The sequence below is a fragment of the Lissotriton vulgaris genome, chromosome 12, assembly GCF_964263255.1.
Source record: "Lissotriton vulgaris chromosome 12, aLisVul1.2, whole genome shotgun sequence".
NCBI classification, from domain to species: Eukaryota; Metazoa; Chordata; class Amphibia; order Caudata; family Salamandridae; genus Lissotriton; species Lissotriton vulgaris.
Window position 1 is genome coordinate 156,035,708 of NC_141700.1, and position 27,705 is coordinate 156,063,412.

Below are 27,705 nucleotides of genomic sequence, written 5' to 3' on the forward strand. Positions count from 1 at the left end.
AGTAGTGGTACAGAACAGCCATGCCAACATGTGTTTCTCGAAATTAATTCACTTCCTTAGAGCTTCAGAATTTCAGTTCCATCATACTAATATTCTTCTCAACTCTTGATGAAGGGATCCCAGATTCATCCTGGTAATATGCACTGTATAATATAGACGTCCAATATCAGGAAAAACGGCTATAGCGTCCCCTCGATAGGAACAGAGAGAGAAAGGTGTGTGTGATGTAATATGCTATCTAGTACCATTGCTGAGTGTGGGGAGGGGCCATAATTCACAAGATGTACAACCCTGACTGGGTCAGGCTGACCCTCCCCTCCTTTAACAATGGTAATAAATATCACATTGCACTCTGCAGATCTGCGCGCGGTATAAGCCATGGTAGTTATAAGCAGAAGTGTTTAATCGGAACCAGAGCATAATGGATTCAATCTATGCACTGAGCTAAAACCACAACAAGCAAAATTTGCGAATACGGTCCAAATTGTTTTCTCCTGTTAAGTGATTTTAGAATGGAGGATTTAAGTATGTTTTTTATCAAGCTATCTACGCTCTACTCTGGGAATAATCCATTTGCACTGTAGTAATAAATGTGAATCTGTTCATCAGTACACTTGTTTGAAATAACATGATTTATTGGGCCCCATTTATTTTTACTTGCATGGCACAAACATATATAAATGTGTATGTATGCACATGCGCGGGGTGATATGTTACTTATTACCGCTGTTGAGCATGGATAGGGCCAGGATTTACGAGAGGTGAATGACTTGATTTGTTTGGACTTCAGTCCCTTTGCCGGATACTACATGCGCACTATGCGTTCCGTAAGCTTCTATAATGTACTCGTTACTGAATGTAAGGAGTGTCGCTGTAAGAGACATTTAGGGAGGGACAGACGCACACTCCAATTTGGAAGTCAGTGTGCGCCTAGGAATGGAGTGAGACAGCTTGCAAAGATGAAAGAACTACCAAATTCCCATTACATATGCATACAAAGCTGCTATTATTCTAAGCACACCAGGACCAGGCCATCTTAACAGCATTATTGGCCCCCGGGCACAACAGGGCACTGGGCCCAGCCTGCACAACCACTCACAGGAATAAAAATGTTTAACGGAAAATGTGTGTTAAATTCTGGTCTGCATGGGCCCCTATGCTCGTGGGGCCCCTGGGCAACTGCCCAGCGTGCCCATGCATTATGACGTCACTGACCAGGAACACAAGCGGAAATATATGCGCACAGGGCTGTCCTTACTTAGTTCGTACAGGTTGGAGGTGATGTACATACTCCGGGAACTCATCATTTGAGATATCGTTGCATGTATGTACATGATACGTGTGTAGCGTGAACCTAGCTGGAGCACGCCCGAGTACTCAACAGCAGCTGTGAGCCCTAGGACACGATCCATGGTCGCTAGCTTCTTTTTCCCTGAGATTTTTGCTGAGACAAAACTCTGATATTGCACTAAGCCTTGTGAAATATGTAGGTGGGTTATTTCAGGTTTATTGCCAGTGGGTTCCCCTCTCTGTCCAAGTCTCATGTAATAAAAATAACGTAATGACACTGAAGGCGTGGAGTTGGCGGCGTAATGACCCCTCCCTTGGCTTGGTCTGGCTATGTGAGCTGGAGCCGGAGAGGAGGGCGCATTGACTGCCAGAAGCAAAGGCGAGGACAGTCCAGCTGTCGGTTGCTCTCTTGCCTCCCGACAACGGATTCTGTCTGGATTCTGACGGAACCTGCATCCGACGTCTGCTGCTATGGAAACCCCGGGCCAGAAGCGCAGCACCCGGAAAGGAGGTACCCCGCTGCTGTCTCCCACCCGCATCACCCGGCTACAGGAGAAGGAGGACCTGCAGGACCTCAATGACAGACTTGCGGTCTACATCGACAAGGTGCGCTCGCTCGAGTCGGAGAACGCTGGACTGCGACTGCGCATTACTGAATGCGAAGAGACAGTGAACCGTGAGGTGACGGGCATCAAGTCGGCCTACCAGGTGGAGCTGGGGGACGCGCGCAAGACCCTGGACGCCGTGGCCAAGGAGCGCGCGCGCCTGCAGCTCGAGCTCAGCAAAGTACGCGAGGACTACAAGGAGTTAAAGGCCAGGTAAGGCGACTGCCAAGCTAGCAGGGTAGGACAGGCTGTTAATACTACCGTGCTTTTCCCTGGTGTCCTGGGGCCCTTGGAAGTGGTCTTCAAAGCTCTTGGGGTCTGACAGTTCCCTCAGCTCTGCAGGGTTAATTGCAGCAGTCCCAGGGAGAGAGAAAGAGAGGGAGGGAGAGACAGAGAAAGAGAGAAGAGGAAAGAAGGAGAGGGAGAATGGGTGGCTGGAAAGAGAGTGACTGGTCGAGGAAAGCAAGAAAGTGGGCAGGTGCTCTTGGCACTGCACATGTTGCAGATTTCTAGTACAATAATTAGTTTATCACCACCCAAACATACTCATTTTATCAATCGCCGGTGAAGGAACGGCTGGGTCAATGGTGCCAGGATTCAGTGAGTGACTTATAGCTCACACACACAGTCAGCTTTGAAGAGACATTAATCTGCGGACTCATTTTGCAGTTACTACTGGTAATAATAACTATTGGTATTGCTGTAATTATTATTTTAATATTAATAACATTTCCAATCATATTAGCAGTAGTAAAATTGGTAATATCATTATTAATATAATCATTTATGTGCACAAATAGTTTTGAAGAGACATTTAAACTGCTGAGTCATTTTGAAGTTAATATTATTAGAATATTAATAATTCCTATATTAGTAGTAGCAATAATAATGATAATATAATTAGTAGAATTAATACAGTCATTTATGTTCTAGACATTATGGGACAAACTAAATTGTCAGTGTGTTAAACTGGTCTGACAGCTGCCATTCACCGTCAAATTGTTCTTGCAATCATGACATACTGAGCCATCTCGACGGGTTTCACGTTTTGGGCATGTTGTTAATTTACCTTGTTCGCGTGTGTAAAAGACGCATGCACGTATTAGGTTTAAGAGTACAATACTGAAACTTTAAAATATTTAAAATATATAAACTGGATTTTCTACAAAACTTGAAACAAGCAATTAAAAACAATAGTATAATTCACAAGGGTGGAAGGAACTCTTTCTAAAACTCTAAAGGTGTTTGTATACAAGCCTAAACAGAACCTAAAGATTGTTATTGGTTTTTGTATTTTGAGGTCCTACCCTATGCAATCCTCTCCCTATAAATATTCGGAATTGTACTTCCTTTGTGGAGTTTTGCAAACTGTTGAAAACTTGGCTATTTTACCATTACTGCTTTCATGCTGCGCCGCTAAACCCCGTTGGGGTAGCCACGTGCTTTACACATTTATTTATCATTATCGTTAATCAAAATCCATGAGCTAATAGGGAATGCCCAAAAAATTGCATTGAACTTGAGGGGTTCCGAAACGGACAACAGGTGTGTCAACCGACTGAGCAACCTAGTCATCGTCCATTTTTTTCATTTAGTTCAGAGTAAAAACTTGCTGTCTGGGAAGGGATCAGCTGATAAGTATGCAAAACCCACTTTATTGCAAAGGATCAATAATCTTCAATTCTTTGGCTTTCTGAGTCTCCTTCAAAATGGCTAGTCTTGCACCTTAAACTTCCTTCACTCATAACATTCCTTGAAACATGGCTCGTGCAGGGTGCGCCCATTACCACATGCACACGTGGCCCCCAGTGCTTTAAATGGGCAGGTGCCATCTGGTACTGAGTACCTGCATTTCTTAAATGTGAAAGAGAAGAGTACCTGCACCTCTCAGCAGGGATGTGTTACTTTTAATGGAGAGAACCAGCACTTCTCAGAAGCAGACAGGGACTCTGGGATGGTGAGTACTGGTACTGCAGACCTGCCAACTCGCACGGTGCCACTGTGTGACACACAATATCGACTCCCTTCACACGGTCACTCATTGAGTAGCCGATATCACACGGTGGCAGGGAAAACGAGCTGAAAACCACTGCAAGGAATGGATTTCCAGCTTGTCTTTGAATAGTCGATGTCCATTACGAGAGGTGACAACACCCCATACTGTACTATATTCAGGCCCACTGGCATTATAGGATGCTGCAGCATTTCCATAATCACGGATATGTTGCACTTGCCACAAAATCTGTCATCTTCTGCATAATTTGGAGATGTTAAAAAAGTACGTCTATCTCAACCGGATAAAAAATTACACAAACCTTACCAACACATGTTGCCGCGCACTGATAGGCCTTGTGTCATGCGGTGACAGTTCACCTTTCAGTTGCTCATTGCTGTCTTCAGGTGTTAAACTGATACTGATATGCTTAAACACTTGCCCATATAGTGTTAGCATGTGTACAAATGACAAAAAACGAATTATAGAGTCAGGAATCAAGGTATTGTTGCTGCCTCATTTCAGAGTGATGCCCTTTCACAATTCACAATAAAAAAAGGTCAGGCAGGGTTGTATGACAGAGGCATGCATGGTTGAACAACACGTGCCTCTAACACGCAGCCCAGGGGCGTAACACAGGTCCCCGCAGCCCCCACGGTGCAGGGGGCCCCAAGCTCCAGGGGCCCCCCTCGGCACTGCACTCTGGCTAGAGAGCTCATGATTGAGCCCGAAGGGGACCCCTCTTCGGCCCCCATAATTTTCGTTACGCCAATGACGCAGCCCCAACAAGGAATGCGTCTTAAGATCTCCCTCCTTTACTACGCATGCTTTTGCCGCACAATTTTGTGGTAAAGGCATGTTTGTTAAAGGGATGTGTGGTACAGTTCACACCCCATTCACTCCGCCCTGAGTCCAAAAATCCTGGCCCCTGCCCTATAACCTGACCTCCCCCTGAGCCTGAAAAAAGACTCCACCCCTAAAACCTTAAGCTATCCTGACTCCCCCCTGCTCTGAGCCCTAAAAACGTCCCCCCTGCCCTGAAGACTGGCCTCCCCCCTGCCCTGAGCCCTAAAGCTCTGCTCGACCACTCCCCTGCCCTAAGTCCTAAAAACTGGCCCCCATCCCTTAAAACCTACCCCCCCCCGCCCCCCAGGCCCAACTTACCTCACAGCGTTCCGTCCTTCGTGCAGGCCCTCCCACCCGGTTCCTCTCCCGCCCACTTAGCAAGCTACCTTAACTATGCATATGCGTGCTTCAGGCATATGAGTGGTTAAGGCAAGCGTTGTTTAGCATGTGGTGAAACGAGCGCATGCTTGAAGCTGCGGTATAAAGGCCGTTTTCCGTCAGGGAGTGGGAAATTTAAAAAAAATGCATGCTCCAAACCCAAAAATATCAATGCGCTATGCAGTGATTTTCTTCCCTGTGTATCCTGAAGCATAAAAAAATACATTCTAAATACACATGGACAGCCCTACTCATCTCTGAACTAAAAATGTTTTTCGTCGAAATATTATCCAGTGGTTTTGGGAACCTAACGTGTTTCCAAATGTCCCATTCAAACTCCTGCCCCACAATGATGGGAGGGGGGAAGAGGGTTAGGAAATACTTGCCACGCCCTTCTGGAAGCCACAGGCTTGAAGTGCCGGCTCACGCAGTGGTTCGGTCTCTGCTTCTTGGCTGCAAGCCCCTATCACAAATAAAGACCTAGTATGAAAAATGCAGATTTTTTTTTACCCAAATGAAGTTGCACCGCGTGATTATGTATCATGTTATCCTTGACCCAACCACACCCAGGCACAATTTCTGTCTCCTGCTATAATCATGGTCACTTTTTTTGCTTGGCCCTTGATGCAAAAACCTCAAGGTTTCTTAGCACTGGGAGTAGTAGATGTTGCTGTCACACAATTCACTAATACTCATTTTATCGGCCTGCTAATAACTGTAGTCTGTGAGTTTACTCCGCCAAGATTCCAACCAGAGGCCTCTGGTGTGTGCAGATTTCTGTTGCAGGTGCATTAACCGAATAAGCTATCATGCATGCAAGTTCATCACCTCACCTTCTCTCTGAAATAAATAACTAATTGCATCAGTTACAGTTATCACAATTTGGACAGGCGCTACACGCCTACCAGCTCTTGCCCCTCACTATTCTTTAAACCTAATATCTTACTACACTTGGCAGTTATGCCTCATCTCTGAAATATTGCCCTGTTCTGGTTTTCCTAGGCTTCCCAATCACTGTGGAAAGAGGAACATTTGCACTTTAGATTTACTTTATGCTCTGTGCCTTTAACCCCTCCCCTGCTGGTGACGGAACCGCTCCGTCATCAGCCGCGGTCGGATTCCGCGCCTGCGCTGAGCGTTCCATTAAGCGGGCGGGGCCGTGACGGAACCGCTCCGTCATGAGCACAGCGCGACCGCGGCTGGTGACGGAGCGGTTCCGTCACCAGCATGGGCGCGCCACGCGGCCCCCCCGCCCCCTTAGCGCTGCGGCGGAATGGCCGCCGCAGCGAAGGGGTTAAAGAGAGAGAACAGCTGCTATTCTGTCCAAGGCCCTATTTTTCGTTATAAAGTCCATGGGTGCAGTAGCGTAGCAAGGATGCGTGGATTCTGGTGCAAGAAAGGAAAATGGCCCCATTGACTGCTATTGGGGTGGTAAAATGCAAAGTTCAATGAGCCCATCAGAGGTCTGTGTCCTGGTGCACTGCACCTGCTGCATCTGTCGTAGATCCGCCATTGCATGGTGGCAAAAACCAGGTGCTGGTTGCTGGGGAACAATGCTGCGTAATAAAATTAACATTTATGCCAACTGTGTATTTTAGTAGTTTAGTTTAGTATTTTGCAGTGGAAGTTTGTAAACTTCAGTTCTACAATTTGATGATGTCACCTACAATTTGTAATAACACTTAAAAGTGCATTCTGCTATTAAACCCATTTTGCTTCTGGTGGGAAATGGAATGCCCGGAATTTATTTTTTCTGACCCACAGACCCTCTGGTGAAAGAAGCGTAGAAAAAAAGCGAGAATTAGGCCTTTGCAGATGGATTAAAGACAAAGTCAGGCAGCCTAAAAAGGAAGGCAGCCCTGCAACTAACTAAGTGTTACGCTGTGGAGGAAGAATAAGCAGATCTGGTCTCGCGCTTCCAAATAAGGCCTCGCGCTCTGGTTTAGGAGAGTTTCCTGCACGGGGTCTGCCATGGCCCTAGTCTCTGTGGGGCCTGAGTCTCACATTCCTGTAGTATTTGAGGTTTTGGTAAACACTGAGACAGATTCTGACTGAGCCTGTTAGGAACTGGCAGTTCTGAAGTAGGTTTGTCCTACGTCTGGCTCGACGACGCCCCGCCGTGTAGCTAGTGCGTCATCGGCCGCTCGATGCTGGGTACATCCCTTCTCCTGCTTGGGCCTTTGGGTAGCTGGAGAGGGGACAGAGTAAAGCTGTCAATAACCAAACCCAGGCCAGGTCACAACTGTGACAAGACTGCAAAATGAGGCCTAAAATGGCCTTCTGAATAGCCTAAGAGGGTAAACCGCCATAACAACGCGGGCATTACCACGCACTGCTATTACAACGATGCTTTTACAACGCAAGTCGTTACAACAACTTGTGCTGGAGGGCGCTGTTGAATAGGGAATAGTTAATTTTCTATTCCAACACCTTCCCTACTGTAACGTGGGCTGGAGTTGGAATAGAAAATTAAACTGTTCCACTATCCAGCCCTTAAAGTGCAAGTCGTTGTAACGACTTGCGTTGTAAAAACAGCGTTGTAATGGCACACAGGGTAAAAGCCCGCGCTGTAATGCCATACAACCGCCTAGGAGGGAGTAACGCTGTCAGGGGGTGCCCAACTCTGCGGGTATTCTGTGCCTAACCGAAGTGAATCTGTTGGGGGTCCTCCATTATTTTTCATGGCGACCCCAACATTTTGCGTTGCACCCCTGGTTATTGATGCTTGGCTTTTGATGCCGCCTCCAGGTGCTGCGACAGGGCCTGGACTACGAATGCAGCACTGCTCTCATTCATTTTAAATGTGGCTGTGTGAGCGACCTTGCGGCCCACCACAGCACCCACGTAAGGGATCGGCCTGACTGTCCATGCACTTGGTTGGTGCAACATGAGCCTGGGAAACAGAGCATTCCAGGGGAAATCAATGTATGAACCACTGGGGTAGGGGAACCTGCCTCAACAGGAGGAAAGTGTCATGTTCCCAAGGACCAGGGGTAGCCGCATAGAGTACACTTTAAACGTGTTGCATCAGGGCATGGTTTAATGTGTTAACATCAATTTCACAATGTGACATAATACAAGGAGTTATTAACATAATCGTTTTTAGGAAGGCCAACTTTCCATTATCATTTTGACGGACACTTTGCGTGTACCTGGATATAAGACGTCTATGCCATGTGACTATGAGTTATGGGGTGCAATTTTGGGGTTTCCTACTGTAATTACCTCCTCTAAATTAGTGCCTTTTAAAAGATAAAACAGTCAGATATTCAGCTTGTCAACTTTGACTGCCATGTCGTACTACACTTCAATTCCAATGGTGTTTTAAAGGCATAAGCCTGCCCGTCACAGAATCTCCAACTTTCCTATTGTCCAAGCTGACTCAGGGCTTTACCTGCTCCTTCGGGTTATATTTCACCCCAAACCCAGACTTCCTAGCTAGAATTTGTATCTTCAATTATTTGTTTTTTCAGGTCTGGCCAAGAGACAGCTTCAGCTGTTTAGTTACGACTCATGTTTTTAAAAAAAACTCATAATAAAAATCTATACATTCACATGGACGGACTTTCGGTTAACTCTCTTCATCCATTGGTCTGGTCAAGTGTCCTTCACATTTTGCTTCTGCCCACCACAGCCTGGGGGAAAGGAGTCAGTCCACTTCAGGCACTCTCTCTCTTCACTGTGACTACCAGCATTTTGCTCTTGCACGTGTGCACTGCTGCCTTTCGGTTACTTCAGAGCGCCAATGCGGAGAAGCCAACCTTAGCTTTCATTTCTGCTGTCAGTTCATGTTTTTTTTTTGGGGTGGGGGGGAATTAATGCATTATTTTTTTTGCAAATATACTACTTTTTTATTACTTTTACTATTTTTATATCGATTGTGTATGCAGAAAAATAGAAACAAAACATTGCTGGCTTGCCTTGGCCACAATTAATGGCTTTGCCAATGCTTGTCATAAAGCTTAGCTGCCAGTTGTGGTGTTTATTTGCCACAGAAATCTGTTTTGAATATACCAACTGAATTGTGTTTCCCTGATGGAGCCTCTTCGGTGTGCGCTGCCTCTGGCCCAGTCTAGCGTGGCAGCTGGCCCTCGGCGCTAGTCCAGGGCCGGTTGTACGGTACACGTCATTCAGGGTTCTGGTGCCAAGTCTGGCGCCCCGAGCTCCGTCTCGTCAGGCGCTTCAAGGGTTTGAAAGCCGAGTCTTGCGTTAGCCGGGCCGACGAGCACACGTGCCCTTCCAGAACATTCCGGAAATTACAGGACAGGGACTGCTGCCTTCCAGACCGCCTCAGAGGGCTTTGGGCGGAGGGGATTAGTGGTGCGTTTAAAGTGACGACAGGCCATTGCAAGATATTCGCCTGCCTCCTTTCCTCTCGTTTTATAACGTCTGACGTCATCCAAGACCTTTTAATTTTAGTAAAACTATATGTATTGTATACTTACTTCGAGGGGGTTTCAGCTGGCCATATTCATCCACCGTTAGTTCATTGTGCCATTTAAATTTTTATTCTAAACTAAACCATTCTCCCCGAGCACTCAAATGTATGTTCTAAACATGTATCCAAAGTCCAAAGTATAAAAAGTGTAGATCGACACAGTTACAGATCCGTGGTCCATGTAACGATCAATAACTCAGATCCTTTCAATCAAGGTTGATTTAATTCTCAGTAGTTCTTCTCTTCAAAATTCATGATTGTCCACAAACAGCAGCCATCAAAATAAAGCAGCCAACACGTGTTTCGTCGTGTCAGGTAGCACACATTGACTTCATCAGGGCATAATCTCAATTTCCATCGCCAAATTCTCTTTCCATCAGATACAAAATATAGTATATTTTTCAATCTCACATTAGAACCCCCACACTTTCAAATTATTCAGAGTGGGAGTCTTCTTTAATCAATATATTTTCGTGGGTCCGTATATCTACAGCAACCGCTCTGTAGATATACGGACCCGCGTAAATATATTGATCTTATTCTGTGGAGATTTTGATACTCGTCTACAATTAAAGAAGACTCCTACTCTGAATAATTTGAAAGTGTGGGAGTTCTAATTTGAGATTGAAAAATATACTACATTTTGTATCTGATGGAAAGAGATTTTGGCGATGGATATTGAGATTACGCCCTGATGAAGTCAACGTGTGCTTCCTGACACGACGAAACACTTGTTGGCTGCTTTATTTTGATGGCTGCAGTTTGTGGACAATCATGAATTTTGAAGATAAGAACTACTGAGAATTAAATCAACCTTGATTGAAAGGATCTGAGTTATTGATCATTACATGGACCACGGATCTGTAACTGTGTCGATCTACACTTTTTATACTTTGGACTTTGGATACATGTTTAGAACATACATTTGAGTGCTCGGGGAGAATTGTTTATTTTATTAGACATACTTTTGTGGGTGTTTTGGTAACCACACGTCTCCGTCTAGAAGCACCAGGAACAGATTGGCGTATTGAAACTATCCCTATACTTTGCTGAGCGCCCTACTACCTGGGTTACCAAAACATTTGGTATATTTTTATGATGTTCGTTAGAGTGTACAGCATGGTGCAATAGACAGCCAACTTTAGTGACGGCACCCTTCCATTGCACAAGGAGCACGTCCACACACAAAGCAGTTCCCTTCAGTACCAGGGACAACTGTGGCAATGTGTGCATTTTGAGACCAAACAAATTTTTGCTTTAAGCCACTGTTGTCTTTTAGAGTAATGAGTGCTTGGTAGCTTCCCTGACAATAGCGTTTGGGTAACAATCATGACAAACAAAACAAGCACTGACAGAGCAAAAACGCTGGCGCCCAACAGCCAAACTATTGACTTTGCTAATGCTTGTTTGAGATGTGCCAGCCTCCTACACACAGCTGAGAATTGGAAAAATGATCTCTCATGTATAAATAATACAAAGTAGAATATGTTGTTTTTCTCAGATGTGGATTTGCGTTTACACTTCTCACCTAGTATGAGTCCTAGAATGTATGAGAGAGAGAACTGCAGGAATGATTGTTTTTTGATTTTCACACAGCTTTTTAGTGGGGGTCGATTTAGCTCATTTTGTTAAAATTTTATTTTATTTGTTTGTTCATAAAAAGTCAAAATTACTCTAATGGATATATATTTTCAAAAAAAGTGTTTTTATGTATTCAGAAAAAAGTAAAAATCAATCATGTTTTTTGTATAAATAAAGATAGCTCAAAAAGCTAGATTTGAGTCTATCTTTTCATGTTTCTGTGCTGTATATGCTTAAACACATAAAGCTATGACCAAAGCTTAAATTATACAGGTCCGTCAAGAGGTTGTCATTTTTGGTTCTCTTTCTTTCCCCTCCTCTTGGGCCTTAAAGTAAACATGGGGCACCTTAGCTACACATCAGTCTGTTAAGCAAGCCATGTGACTGGAGGCTTCATTTTCACTGCCCAGCCCAAAACCATTTGCCACCTCTTAACACCCTAAAAAAATGGCCTGTCTGACACAAACTATGGACGTTAACAAGACATGCAAGGTTTTGAAATCTACAAAAGCCATTTTTGAAAAAATATGAAAATAACATGCCCTGTGCCAGTATAGCATCTTTTGCAATCCCAGTAACTCAAAGTTGTGCTCACAGTTGAATGCATCACAACCTAAGAAAACCATCTAACGCTTAGCTAAGGTAGGCCAGTGCTTAATTTGTGCCAGTGATTTCATGTGCTTGGTACCAGCTCTTATTTTTGGGGATGAGTGCTTTAATTTCATTACCAGACTTAGACCGAGAGCAAGAGATAGAAAGCAACAAAAAGGAGAAGGGAGAGAAAGCGAATGAGAAGAAATCAGTTACAAACAGAGAAAGAAGGAATGGAAAAGATTCTGCAAGAGTGAGATAAATAGGCAACCAATTTATATGGTGGAAGAAATAAGCATGTGGTCAAGTGAGTCAAAACTAGGCAGCCTTGGTATTAAGCAACCATAGAGTGTGTAACTGTACAGGGTATCTGGGACAACAACTTCAGGCCTAGTTTGTGGTTCTCTGTGTTTGCCCAACAGTTACTGTACAGACGCTCCCTTTCCCAGTTGAGTAACACAGTTAAGGATCCCTTGTTGGTGCATGTCAACCTTACTGTCTAATTTCCTTGAACAGACAATTAAATGCTGCACACCCAACCATGGTTGAGCAGGCCAAGATTACCTCATGTGATTTAGGAGAGCAAGGTATGTCTCACTGGTCACGTGATGCCCCAGGCCCATCAGTCTCCTGCACTAGGAAGTGAGCACTCCCTTCTTGATGGCTCATGTCCTGCACCGCCTTCCGACTGCTCCGGCCCACGCCTGGCAGGCGTACAAGGCTTCGGTAATGCATGGGTGAGGACACCGCAGCTGTTGCGTTGGAAACATTTGTAGTGTCTCAAACAAGAGATTTACAAGGGCTTTCTCAGGCGAGAAGATATCTTTTTTTTTTGTTGCACTGCAAACTTGGCATCTAGCAATCACTGTATCTTTAACTGCATGCCATGACAGATCCAACACAGTGGAGGATTGGCAAAAGTTTCTTTAGTTTATGTTGAAACACAATTTAAGTGTCTGGCTGTGCAGGTGTCGATCCTTAGCTAGCCTGAGCACTGGACAGAAATGTACAGAGGTGTGATGAAGAAACCTTTTAAGCAGACATTTTCTTTGAATTGTTTTTGTATGTTTGCCATCTTGGATGTGATGCAGTACTCAACTTTCTCGAAGCTCACTCAGATAGGTTCAGAATCAGGGACGGCTCCTCCACGTGGGCAGAGGAGCGTTGCCCCATTGCTTTCTCGCAGCACCATTTTATGGTTCTGCTTCTCGCATTGGGAGAAAGCAGAAGGCAGGGTTGGGTTGGTGGCGGGCGTTCCTGCTTCAGGCAGGGGAAGACTGGCTTGCCCTCTGTTGAGGGCGCTGCCTGTTTGGTCTGCCCCAGGGCTGACCAAACCAGTCGTGCATACACTCTGCATTTGTTCTATGTAGGCTGCATGCAGCCTACATAGAGAAAATGCCCTCCCCATAGACGCCTGTGGGGTTGGCGTCCCAGCCAATCACAACACTGCCATTGCAGTGTTGTGATTGGCTTAGGGGAGGAGAGGGAGGCTGCCTGCTTACTGTAAGGCGAAGAGAGAGGAGACGTGATGCGGGACCAGAGGCGAAGTTAGTTTACATTTTTTTTACTTAACCCCCCAGCCACGAGTCATGTTAATTTTCCACAGTTCTTAAATTATTAGTACTGAACATTGTCAGTAAGATACCTCTTTATGACAATTATCAGAGATTAAGATTGTCAGTAACATACTTTTCTATGACAATTATTAGTGCTGGACATTGTCAGTGAAATACTTTTCTATGACAATTATTAGTGCTGTTATAAAACAAAAAGGGGGTCCAAGGGAATGTTTATCGACCAGTCAATGCTACAACCCTTATACATATGCAACTACCAACTATAAAGTAGCAAAGGGTCGAAAAGAAATAAATGCTATGTGTCTGTCAAACAGTGATCTCAACTGTGAAGGTTAAACAGCGAAATCTATCCCAGGGTACTCTCTTGGTGCATAGAGAAATTCCCATCAGATTCCCAACCTGTACCGCCCTACATCATTTGGGAGCCTTTTTACTTTAAAAATAGCTGTGCACACCAGGAGCAGAGTAAGTAGACATGTACCTGGTCTATGTCCTATGGTATGCCCAAACACAAGAGCGGGCATGATGCCCGCATGCCATGACGAATGGCACCAAAGAAAATTAGAATGACGCTGAAATTTACCAATTGTGGGAGTTGCGTAGCCTCTAAGCCCACAGATATAATACAACACATCTCTTCAAAACAGCATGAGCGCTGTTTAACCAAGACCTAAAAACAATAGATTTCACACATGAAAAACCTACTGGCTTTGCCAATGCTTGTTGTGTTTAGAAACGGGGAGAGTACGTGATTTTTCTGTCATCACAAAACGTGGAACTAAGGCAGAGCGAGGGACATGATATGGCGTCCTTTCGGGATAAGATGTGGTTTAAGGGCCAGAGCTGTCAACTATGGATCCGGTAAACTGGGTCCAAGTTTGGGCATCAGCTTAATCTCCTTGATTTTGGGCAAATCACTCAATCGCACTGTGCCTACAAAAATGAATGTGTCCTTGTGTAAAGTAACTGGTGCTCATGTAAAGTGCTCCACCACCTTCGGGTGTTGTTTACACTGCATAAAACGGCACAAGCAAAACAAATGTGAAAAGCAGAAGCATGGGAGAAGGTGATTTGGGGGAGAGTGGATCTGTGCAACTTAATTCAGCGGGACAAGCAGCGACGGGTGAGAGGTGGACAGGCAACCAACAGCAAATGCAGGCTGCCACAGGGAGTTTAACCCCTTCGACGCTGATGACGAGCTCAGCTCGTCATGAAGTACACCTCTCGTACGCTCAGGACGAGCTGAGCTCGTCCTGAACCGCAGGATTTTCAAATCTTCAGCGCACAGCGGGAAAATGCGCCGCACCAATAGTGTTAAGTGATTTGGCCATAATCACAAAATGTGGAACTGAAGGCGAGGCTAGGGTGAAGATGTGGCATCCTCTTGGGAGAGGTTGTGGGGTTAGAGCCAGCCCTGCCGACTATGGAGCTGGGAAACCAGGTCTGAGTTTCGGCATCGGCTTAACATCCTTGATTCTAGGCAACTGGCTTAATCTCTCCGTGCCTACAAAAATGAATGTGTCCTTGTGTAAAGAACTGGTGCTAACGTAAAACACTCCAATACCTTCGGGTGGGGCAGTTGCCATTCACGTTTAATCACAAAGTAAAAAGTAGTGTCATAAAAGGAGGGGGGAAGTTCACAGGGAGTATTTCATCCAAGCTCCACTGATAAGAAAACACACAAAGAGAAAGTCAAATGCAACAGGAAGTAGCATGCTGCAACCAACAGCAAGCAGAGAAAGCAGAGTGACAAGCATACACACAAATGGAAAGTAAGGGCTATAAGTCCCTTTTTAGATGTTTTTATTTATTGCAAAAGACTTTGCAAGCTCAGTGCAAGCGTTGCACAGGCACAATCTAAAAATGGAGGTGCCGTTTTGGTTTTAAATTCAAGCACACTCAAAGGCACAGGTTCCTGCAGGTCAAGGCTCGCAGTCAGTGCCATTTTGCTCTATTGTATATAATTGTAGTTTATTCAGGATATATACCTGACTCTGTGAAGCCCTGGGGTTTAATTAGAAAGTTTGGTCCAATGGGAGGTATATTTTCTGTCACTTAACCAAAACGTGTGATCCTGTGCAAATCATTTTACCTCTCTGTTCATTTGTTTCCTTAGCTACTTAAAAAAACAATACACGAGTCCAACTCTCAAAATTAAGCATTGTTTGAAGAACTAGTCGTTTTTCACTTCAATCATAGGCTCAAAAAATTCCAGACCAGAAAATTCATTTAGATAATCTTGTAACTAGCCTTCAAGGAAATGCACCGGAAAACAGATATCCCAGACCTTGCTTTCCAGGGGAAGGGGCCTCGAGAGTCTTCTAATGTTGGCTGGTTGCTAAAATGCAATCGAGAGTGAGTTTGTGAAGTTTTCTTTCATGTCTGAGTACAGTGGAGCGTGTGATGAACGGCTTTGTATGTTGCCTCTCAGAGCAGGGTATTACCAGTGCGGTGCTCCACAGCCTACTCTACGGTCTGCAGCCGCAGCACAGAGGCTCAGCGACAGCAAACGAAATATGGATGGACCTTCTCTTAAGTATTGCTTCCCAGATGATTGCAGCTGTGCCTACTTTGGAAAGAAAGAAAGAAAGAAAGAAAGAAAGAAAGAAAGAAAGAAAGAAAGAAAGAAAGAAAAAGAAAGACCCACCACCCAGAACCACTGGCACAAATTAAGCACTGACTTCCTGCCCGGCCACAGTGTATAGTTTTTACAATATTTTACTCCACCCCCTTCACAGAGAAGGACTCTTAACCGGTAGGTTAGGCCTTGGCTGAGTTTTTTATTTTTGCATCACATGATGTCACACCAAAAGCAGGCACGATTATAGTGAATTCGGACTGACCCTACTAGAAGAATCATTCGCATTCTGTCTATCTTTGGAGGCTTTCTAGAGCTTGCAGAGAGCCTGGGTTTCTCTGCCCTACTTGAGTAAATACAACACCAAATAGGCCTAGTAAGGAATCTAGCCAGAAAATAAATGCAAAGTTTCAAATGCAAATACATTGAGAGCCAGGGCGCGACTCAAAGAAAAAACCCTTTACAAGCCTGCACTCTTCTAGTCCAAGCAGGGCATTTTTGTGAAAGACTTGGCAAAGAATACGTGTTGAATGAGGCCCATCAAAAACCTTAGCGCTAAACACCTTGCCCCTGCCACGTTTTACTGCCTAATCTGTATTTACAGGTTTGTGATCAGAGATTGTTATGTTTCAAACGGTGAGCTTGAAATCGCGAAACCTGCTTGGTGAAACGGGTGTCGCCGGCTCCACTGATCTCAGGGCAGGTGCGCATGCCTGTCTGAGAGGTAGAAGTGGCCAACGCCCTCTTGTGCACACAGGTGTAGATAGTCTTGTGGTGTGCCCAGAAACCGCCCTGCAAAAGCGACACAAATGATGGACAGAATGTGGAACAAATCAAACATTCACCCCCAGTGAAGAGTTCTGGGTTAAATGCAACTAGAACAATTGATGGACAGAATGCAGAACAATGTCATACAGTCAAGCCAGACAGAGATCTGGGTTAAATCCATTGATCTTTAGCTCTCTGCCACCCCAGTTCAGACCCAGCCATATGCAAATCAGTCTTTACCCTGGTCCTCATGGGAATAGTCCAGCCCAAACTGCCAAACCAGGTCCTTCCAGGACCAGAGACAAGCATCCGGGGACCAATAAAAGCACCTTGCACCTGCCACATTTTACTTCCTAATATGTATTTACATATATGTGATGGGCAGGGCTCGAGTTGGGGTACCGCGCGGGTGGACGGCGTCCCCCCACTTATTTTACTGGGAGCTCGATAACTGGAGCAAATGGAGTCACACATTCACTCTTTGGCCTTTCTGGGGTGAGATCGAAGCTCATGGAGAACGCTTCTCACGCGCTGGCTTCTCTGATGCAATCACATCTAAGGGGTGAGCGATAGGAGGCAATTAGTCTGATAGGGCAAGCCACCTTTCATGACGTCACTTCCTGTTGTGACGTCAACTTCCCCCCCACTTCTTTTTTTAGGACTTGTGCCCTGGTGATGGGAGATTGTTATGTTTCAAATGGGGAACGTAAAAAAAGTAAAACCTGCTCGTTGAAACGGGTGTCGCCGGCTCCACTGATCTCAGGGCAGGTGCGCATACCTGTCTGGGAGGCAGAAGTGGCCACCGCCCTCTTGTGCACACAGGTGTGGACTGTCTAGCGGTGTGCCCAGAAACCACCCTCAACTAGCTAAGGACCCATTGCCCGCTCAGCTGCTTTGTGTCAGTCATTCGGGGTCGACCCGGACCAACGCCTATTTGGAAATCGTCTTTTCGATTTCAGACTTGAACACAAAGATGCAAAAACTGCTTTGTGAAAATGTTTTTAGTCTACCATAAGAAATACATAGATTTTTCTGTTTTTTTCAGTGCATTGAAAGAAACCGAATAATCAACTTGTGAATAAAAGGTGCCTGCCAAAATCAAAACAAGGTGTAGAATTTGCTGTTCAACTGTCCTTAACTGTGAATACTTTAATTGAGTCAGAGACAGTCTCAATCAGTAGAACTACAGAAGACCCCATGTTGAATTATGTTACAGTGTAGGACCAAATTATGTAGCAGGTTTATCTTACTAATGCAACAAGCATATGCAAAACAATGCAGCTTTGTCATTTTAGCCCACGTTTGCACTGTCTGGGCAAGAGTTTCCCCTCATTTGCACCAGTTAAATACCTGAATATAGCAGTCAAACTCGGAAAGGTTACCAGTGTTTACCAATCATCTGCACTTGCATTGCATCATATATGATTTATTTAGCTACTTTTGATCAATATGAGCTAAACATATTTTTTGTTGAAATCTGCAAATGATGCAACTGTTATATGGTCATGTCATATGGACAGTGTCCATAATTAAGAGTAAAAAGCTGTTGCCACAGAATTCCCTTGGACATGAACTATGGACATTTTATAACACAGCTCACACACAGGACTCTAAAGACATAACTAATCTGCAGTCCTATTATCAGCCTTCACCGTGCACTTAATCTGTCAACCTTGGAGGGATGAACAGACGAGACAGGCAAGCCAGCACAGGAGCAGACCCTGAAGGGTCACAGATCTCTGCAATAGGCACTCCACCATTTATCCTACCAACATAGACCCGATTCAGGCGGGAGACCACCGAGTTTTCAAGCCAAAAATGGCTTTATTTTAGCTGTCTCCCGCCTGAATTTGCATTTTCCACAATAGAAGTCAATGGAGAATTTTCATTCTCCCGATTTTTTTATTTTAAATCTCCCACATCCCTGTCCTAAAATGTTGGCATGGATTCCTACCAATTAAGTTTGGGGTGAACGAGGAGATATTACCCAATTTGCACATCTTTCAAATAGATTCTGTAGACTTGTTATTTTTAGATTTGGTGTGACTGTTGATATGAAGGCAAGACATTTTTCCCCCTCAGATACATTTGTGGCAGTTGTGTCAAAATCCAGGAGATTTTTGGGTGGCCATTGCCACTAACAATACAAAAACATTCTTGTTCTATACTAGGCCTTAAAGAAGAGAGCAGTGAGTGGTTACATGAAGTACTAACTCGCCGAGTGTGACAGACCGAAGTCTAAACTCGCCGGCCATCTTGAAAAGGCAGGGATACCCCTTTCTGTGGATGGTTTGCAGTTTGTGGGCCTCGGGGGCGCGCCTCTCCTGACCCCGCATAGCTGCAGAGACCAAGAATGCGCCCTTGGCCGCTTCCGGTTACACGTTTCTAAAATCTGCCAGATCTCGGTTTCTAGGCCCTCCCTTCCCGTCATGCCCTGCGGCCGAAGGTCAATAGGTTGAACAGCTCGAATATTACTTTTGCCCACAATTGCGTTAGCAGTCTGGTCCATTATATCCGGATTTTGTCCCCCAGCATGCTTTGCGCAGAGCTGCAGCGGCCCCAGTTATCTTTCCCGATGACCTTCAGATAACGGAGGAATCCGTTTGAACTTGAGTGGTCCCAGACCGTCGTAAAACACCTCCTGTTTGGATTTTAGGAGGGGAGGGGAGGGGAGGGGTGTTGTCCGGTACCGAGCGAGTCGTGGCTGGTGCGTGTCATCGACCACGGCCTTAAAAACGGGGAGTTGCAGATGAGTATCCCAGCGCGTTCCCATGCTCAGTGTGATCTTGGAGCAGTGTTTATGACACTTGCCTGTTTTTTGTCATCTGTCACTACTTTCTATTGTCTGTCGGTCCTGAGTCTCCTGACAGTGTGAAAACAAGATCGTTTTAAACGCATGACATTTGTACATCTTGCAGCCTGTACGGCTAAGCTTATGTCCTGTGCTAATCGAAGATCCTTGTGCTCTGAGCCATAATGTTATCGACCTCAGAAGCATGAACTGCCGGAACTGAAACTCTCGAGGTGCGGATTACGGTGAGATTTCGACAGTAGTAATGGTTGAACCCATTTATCAGGCTCTTGAATGTTACAAACTCCCCCGCCCTCCACCGTCTGGGCAGGACGGTTTCCACGGATGAATAATTGGCAGCAGTCGCTGGACTGGTTTGGTGTTTGCAGACACTATTCGTACCTGATGTTTCACTTGGCTCCAGGGCCAATGAACCCCCTGAATGTGAGTAAAGATATCACCGAAGGCGGCAGCTCGTTTTGACTGTGCTGAAGTCCAGGTTTGATTTTTGATTTCATTGTTCAGATAAATCGAATTCCTCTGTGCCCTGCTCGGCGAGGCTGGTGTCCTGCCACCGGTGAGTGCCCAATCAGACCTGGCACGCGTTGGCAGAGGCGGGGACGCATCCACCAGAGATCTCCCGCCTTTTGCTGCCAAGTGCAGTTTCCCGTTTCCAGGGCGGTGCCCGGTAAATATTATTAATTTACGCACCTACCAAGGACAGAACTTTGGACCTGAGGGAAACTGAACAATCACAGACCGCATCGGCCTTCATCCTGAGCCAACAGCTCCAAGGTCACGCGGGGTGAATTCATACGGAGCCGGGCATCGGGGGCAGCGCTGGAAATAGAAATGTCGACGAGTGTTAATTCACAAACACAGAGCAGTGCAGAGCACAGTCACCCCACCAACAAGGAAACGTCACACCCTGCATCCGAGACCCCCTTACTGGCCAAACTACACCCAGCAGCCTGCCAACCCTGCACCCCAACGCCAACGAAGCAGATGTGAATCGGAGCGCTTCCAGGCCTCGTCAATAGCAGGAAGCGCTATATACATTCTGCAATCCATTGCACAACCATGAGCTGTAGAATAAACCAATCCCTGCTCAGAGGTGCTCAGTGCAGTACCCTGAAAAGGGCCAGTCTGGGTGTCTAGTAGACCAGGAGAAGATCCCTTGGAGAATCTATAGATATCCTAGACTTTATACATATACATCACTTGTAGCCCAAATATAAGAAATAGATGTTATCACATCAAACATTTTTCTTACAGTTATCTTTTTATTAAATTTTTTTTTTTTAAATCAATCCTGTTTTATAAAAGGATTGATTTTAACATGAAGTAATGATATTATAACTGTCTTTTGATGCACGGAGACGGCTCTGCTTTATATGGTGGAGCATCTTCGCTCCGTGCTTGACGCGGGACAAACGGCAGCGCTTGTGCTATTAGATCTAAGCGCTGCCTTTGACACCGTCTCGCACCCTATCCTTCTGCTGCGCCTAGAGGAGGCTGGTGTCACCAGCACCGCTCTCGAGTGGTTCCGGTCGTTCTTAACCAACCGGGCCTTTAGCGTGACCGTCCCACCTTATCAGTCCAAATTCCATCCGTTAAACCTGGGGGTCCCCCAAGGCTCCTCGCTGAGCCCTACGTTGTTTAATCTGTACGTAAGGCCGCTAGCTGAGGTTGTCAAACAATGGGGTATGACCATGGTGTCATATGCCGATGACACCCAGCTGGTGGTCACGATCAGCGGGGATGCCGAAGTCGATGCCCCCAGGTTTCAACAAGGACTGCGGGCGGTCGCCAGCTGGATGACGTCCAACTGTCTCCAGCTGAACGCTAGCAAGACCGAGGTCATGGTTTTTGGCAGACAGACGGAACTGTGGGGAGAGAGATGGTGGCCGGGGGATTTGGGTCCTGCTCCCATCCCAGTCGCCGAGCTTAAGAACCTCGGGGTCTGGCTGGACCCTTCCCTCACGTTTGTGTGCCACACCAAACGCACGGCTGCATGCTGCTTTGGCATCCTGCGCGGGCTCCGTCCTGTGCTTAAGTTCTTCGATGCCCCTACCAGGCAACTCATGATCCAAGCTACTGTCATCTCCAGGCTGGATTATGCGAGTTCCTTGCTGGCCGGTCTGAATCTGGCAGAGATCGGGCGCTTACAGAGGATTCAGAACGCCGCAGCTAGAGAGGTGGTAGGCCTTCCAAGATTCTGTCCTACTTCCAGTACCCTGCGGTCACTGCATTGGCTTCCGGTGGCCCAGCGGATCCAGTTTAAGGTCCTCTGCGTCGCCTATAAAATTCTGAAGGGGTCCCCAGCAACGATCCTTACGGCCCTCCTGGCCAATTACATCCCAGCGCGACCCTTAAGATCTGCAGACCTTGAACTGGCCGTTGTGCCGCACTTCAAGCGGAGTAGGGCCGGTGGACGCTCATTTCGAGTGCGCGCAGCTGCTCTGTGGAACTCCTTGCCCCCGGCAATTCGCGCTACGAGCGATTTGCTTTCCTTTCGCCGCGCGGTGAAAACCTTTTTATTTCCTTAGTTGTATATATGTTTGTTTTTATTGTTTAGTTGTGTTGTGCAGCTGCCTTGTCGGGCGCCAGGACGCTCCTTAGCTGGAGCATCTGTGCGCCAAATAAAAACGCATAACATAACATAACATAACATTTGATGATGTCTTGTTTTTAACTTTGTATACAAATTTTTTTTTTTAAATAAAAAGATAACCATAAGAAAAATGTTTGATGTGATAACATCTATTTCTTATATTTGGGCTACAAGTGATGTATATGTATAAACTCTAGGATATCTATAGGTTCTCCAAGGGATCTTCTCCTTGTCTACTAGTTACTAGTACCCCAATCCCTTGGTTTGCAAGGGGTCTCTCCCATATTTTTACACCCAGTCTGAGTATCGCCAGCAGGGGGCGCTGAATGTGGCTGCAGTTTTCACTAATCTCACCTCTCACCCGCATGCTTAGTTGGTCTGGGGTATAAAATGACTTTGCTTCCCACTGATGACGTGGATGGCTGTGAGAAGGTGCTGCAGCACAGTGCAAGTCGTGCACAACTCGGGAAAGCAACCATTTTAGCTTCAGGTCTGCATTGTATTGTCTCAGGCAAGGAGCACTGTGCGGGATAGGAGAGCGACGCCTCTTTGAATGAGTAGAGGATGAAACCAGCATAATAGAGTGATGCGACTATCAAACGTGGTGGACCGACCTGAGATAGTAGAGTGATGTGACCTTCAATGAGTAGTGGACCGACCCAGGATAGGATAGTGATGCGACCATCAATGAGTAGTGGACCGACCCGGGATAAAAAAATGATGAGACCTTCAAGTGAGTAGTAGACTGACCCGAGATAGGAAAGTGATGAGACCTTCAGTGAGTAGTGGACCGACCGGGGATAGGAAAGTGATGAGACCTTCAGTGAGTAGTGGACCGACCCAGGATAGGATAGTGATGCGACCATCAATGAGTAGTGGACCGACCCGGGATAAGAAAGTGATGAGACCTTCAGTGAGTAGTAGACTGACCCGAGATAGGAAAGTGATGAGACCTTCAGTGAGTAGTAGACTGACCCGAGATAGGAAAGTGATGAGACCTTCAGTGAGTAGTGGACCGACCGGGGATAGGAAAGTGATGCGACCTTCAATTAATAGTGGACCGACCCAGGATAGGAAAGTGATGCGACCTTCAATGAGTAGTGGACCGACCGGAGATAGTAGAGTGATGCGACCTTCAATGAGTAGTGGACCGACCCAGGATAGTAAAGTGATGCAATCTTCAATCAGTAGTGGACCGACCCAGGATAGGAAAGTGATGCAACCATCAATGAGTAGTAGACTGACCCGAGATAGGAAAGTGATGGGACCTTCAATGAGTAGTGGACCGACCCAGGATAGGAAAGTGATGTGACCTTCAATGAGTAGTGGACCGACCCAGGATAGGAAAGTGATGGGACCTTCAATGAGTAGTGGACCGACCCAGGATAGGAAAGTGATGCGACCTTCAATGAGTAGTGGACCGACCCCGGATGGGAAAGTGATGTGACCTTCAATGAGTAGTGGACCGACCCCGGATGGGAAAGTGATGGGACCTTCAATGAGTAGTGGACCGACCCAGGATAGGAAAGTGATGCAACCATCAATGAGTAGTAGACTGACCCGAGATAGGAAAGTGATGGGACCTTCAATGAGTAGTGGACCGACCCAGGATAGGAAAGTGATGCAACCATCAATGAGTAGTAGACTGACCCGAGATAGGAAAGTGATGGGACCTTCAATGAGTAGTGGACCGACCCAGGATAGGAAAGTGATGCAACTATCAATGAGTAGTAGACTGACACGAGATAGGAAAGTGATGGGACCTTCAATGAGCAGTGGACCGACCCAGGATAGGAAAGTGATGCAACCATCAATGAGTAGTAGACTGACCCGAGATAGGAAAGTGATGGGACCTTCAATGAGTAGTGGACCGACCCTGGATAGGAAAGTGATGCAACCATCAATGTGTAGTGGCCCGACCCAGGATAGGAAAGTGATGCAACCATCAATGAGTATTAGACTGACCCGAGATAGGAAAGTGATGGAACCTTTAATGAGTAGTGGACCGACCCAGGATAGGAAAGTGATGGGACTTTCAATGAATAGTGGACCGACCCAGGATAGGAAAGTGATGGGACCTTCAATGAGTAGTGGACCGACCCAGGATAGTAAAGTGATGCAACCTTCAATGAGTAGTGGACCGACCCCGGATAGGAAAGTGATGGGACCTTCAATGAGTAGTGGACCGACCCAGGATAGGAAAGTGATGGGACCTTCAATGAGTAGTGGACTGACCCAGGATAGGAAAGTGATGTGACCTTCAAAGAGTAGTGGACCGACCCAGGATAGGAAAGTGATGCAACCATCAATGAGTAGTAGACTGACCCGAGATAGGAAAGTGATGGGACCTTCAATGAGTAGTACTGACCCGAGATAGGAAAGTGATGGGACCTTCAATGAATAGTGGACCGACCCAGGATAGGAAAGTGATGGGACCTTCAATGAGTAGTGGACCGACCCAGGATAGTAAAGTGATGCAACCTTCAATGAGTAGTGGACCGACCCCGGATAGGAAAGTGATGGGACCTTCAATGAGTAGTGGACCGACCCAGGATAGGAAAGTGATGCAACCATCAATGAGTAGTAGACTGACCCGAGATAGGAAAGTGATGCAACCATCAATGAGTAGTAGACTGACCCGAGATAGGAAAGTGATGGGACCTTCAATGAGTAGTGGGCCGACCCAGGATAGGAAAGTGATGCAACCATCAATGAGTAGTAGACTGGCCCGAGATAGGAAAGTGATGCGACCTTCAATGAGTAGTGGACCGACCCAGGATAGGAAAGTGATGCAACCATCAATGAGTAGTAGACTGACCCAAGATAGGAAAGTGATGGGACCTTCAATGAGTAGTGGACCGACCCAGGATAGGAAAGTGATGCAACCATCAATGAGTAGTAGACTGGCACGAGATAGGAAAGTGATGCGACCTTCAATGAGTAGTGGACCGACCCAGAATAGGAAAGTGATGGGACCTTCAATGAGTAGTGGACCGACCCAGGATGGTAAAGTGATGCAATCTTCAATCAGTAGTGGACCGACCCCGGATAGGAAAGTGATGTGACCTTCAATGAGTAGTGGACCAACCCAGGATAGGAAAGTGATGTGACCTTCAATGAGTAGTGGACCGACCCAGGATAGGAAAGTGATGGGACCTTCAATGAGTAGTGGACCGACCCAGGATAGGAAAGTGATGGGACCTTCAATGAGTAGTGGACAGACCCAGGATAGGAAAGTGATGCAACCATCAATGAGTAGTAGACTGACCCGAGATAGGAAAGTGATGGGACCTTCAATGAGTAGTGGACAGACCCAGGATAGGAAAGTGATGGGACCTTCAATGAGTAGTGGACCGACCCAGGATAGGAAAGTGATGGGACCTTCAATGAGTAGTGGACCGACCCAGGATAGTAAAGTGATGCAACCTTCAATGAGTAGTGGACCGACCCCGGATAGGAAAGTGATGGGACCTTCAATGAGTAGTGGACAGACCCAGGATAGGAAAGTGATGCAACCATCAATGAATAGTGGACTGACCCGAGATAGGAAAGTGATGGGACCTTCAATGAGTAGTGGACAGACCCAGGATAGGAAAGTGATGCAACCATCAATGAGTAGTGGACTGACCCGAGATAGGAAAGTGATGCGACCTTCAATGAGTAGTGGACCGACCCAGGATAGGAAAGTGATGTGACCTTCAATGAGTAGTGGACTGACCCCGGATGGGAAAGTGATGTGACCTTCAATGAGTAGTGGACCGACCCCGGATGGGAAAGTGATGGGACCTTCAATGAGTAGTGGATCGACCCAGGATATGAAAGTGATGCAACCATCAATGAGTAGTAGACTGACCCGAGATATGAAAGTGATGGGACCTTCAATGAGTAGTGGACCGACCCAGGATAGGAAAGTGATGTGACCTTCAATGAGTAGTGGACCGACCCAGGATAGGAAAGTGATGGGACCTTCAATGAGTAGTGGACCGACCCCGGATAGGAAAGTGATGGGACCTTCAATGAGTAGTGGACAGACCCAGGATAGGAAAGTGATGCAACCATCAATGAGTAGTAGACTGACCCGAGATAGGAAAGTGATGGGACCTTCAATGAGTAGTGGACCGACCCAGGATAGGAAAGTGATGCAACCATCAATGAGTAGTAGACTGACCCGAGATAGGAAAGTGATGCGACCTTCAATGAGTAGTGGACCGACCCAGGATAGGAAAGTGATGCAACCATCAATGAGTAGTAGACCGACCCAGGATAGGAAAGTGATGTGACCTTCAATGAGTAGTGGACTGACCCCGGATGGGAAAGTGATGCGTCCTTGAATGAATAGTGGACCGACCCGGATAGGAAAGTGATGCGACCTTCAATGAGTAGTAGACCGACCCAGGATAGTAAAGTGATGTGACCTTCAATGAGTAGTGGGCCGACCCAGGATAGGAAAGTGATGTGACCTTCAATGAGTAGTGGACCGACCCAGGATAGGAAAGTGATGTGACCTTCAATGAGTAGTGGACTGACCCCGGATGGGAAAGTGATGCGTCCTTGAATGAATAGTGGACCGACCCGGATAGGAAAGTGATGCGACCTTCAATGAGTAATAGATGGCCCGGGATAGGAAAGTGATGCAACCTTCAATGTGTTGTGGACCAACCCAGGATGGTAGAGTGATGCGACGTTCAATGAGTAGTGGACCGACCTGGTATAGCAGAGTGACGACCGTCACCTCAAGAGGAAGATGGTAGGCATGGAGGCAGTGTGCTGCATGTTCAGCCACATACACCCTGTTATTGACTGAACCAGTACTTCAGTGTGCAGCACCACCACTGCAGCCAAAGGAAGCCATAGGACCAGACCCTTTGGTTTTCTTACGATGGAGAGGGTGGGTATGGAGGCAGCGTGCCGCACATTCAGCCACATCCCCCCCAGTTGCTTAATAAGAATATATGAATGGTTATCCTTAGAGAGCATGCATTGCAGGACAGACCCTGGCAGTAAATCCGGTTAGTCCTTCAATTCAGGAAGTAATAACAGGGGTGGCGCGTCTCAAAAGCAAACAGTGGTTCCTGTTTCCAAAGCCACACCCTCCAAGCTTTCAATCAAACAGACCGAGCCTTTGGTACCCATGCTCCGCGGGCGCTTCCTACACAAGCATGTTACGAAATACACAAGATGGCTGCCAGGAATGGTCAGCACGGAGACAGGCATGTGACGGGCAGACAAAAACGTATGTCTTTCTGTACCACAAGGCTGAAACTAAGTACCAACCCTGATCAGGCGTCATGGGGTTGGAGATGGGGTAAAGCTAGAGACTCCACACGCGTGCAGGCGCTCTAACCGATGCGGAGATGCGGACTGGTGGTTATTTTATGGATGTTATAAACAAATAAGGAGAGTAAAGGGATTTTATCCACCGAAGTGGTTGGGAGAGTACTCCTAATCCCCTGGGAAAGGTAAATATATAACAAAAAGGAGGAGTACCACCATGTATAACGCTCAAAGGAGCGATAGCGGTGGGATAGAGTCCTAATGAGTATGAAGAAGTGGTACTCATTAGGACTCTATCCCACCGCTATCGCTCCTTTGAGCGTTATACATGGTTATTTCATGGATGCACAACGTAGGTCCACACCATGCTGGATCCACGTT

General features: G+C 46.3%; 1 protein-coding gene across 1 annotated transcript in view; it reads left to right on the forward strand.

The window, feature by feature from the left end:
* Positions 1 to 1,619: 1,619 nt before the first annotated feature.
* Positions 1,620 to 27,705, forward strand: part of LOC147673733 (lamin-A-like) — a 126,223-nt gene continuing 100,137 nt past the window's right edge. The window contains exon 1 of the mRNA XM_086947655.1: positions 1,620 to 2,108. Within this exon, the coding sequence (XP_086803781.1) occupies positions 1,762 to 2,108 (347 nt within the window). The 5' untranslated portion in view covers positions 1,620 to 1,761. The remainder of the gene's footprint in view (positions 2,109 to 27,705) is intronic.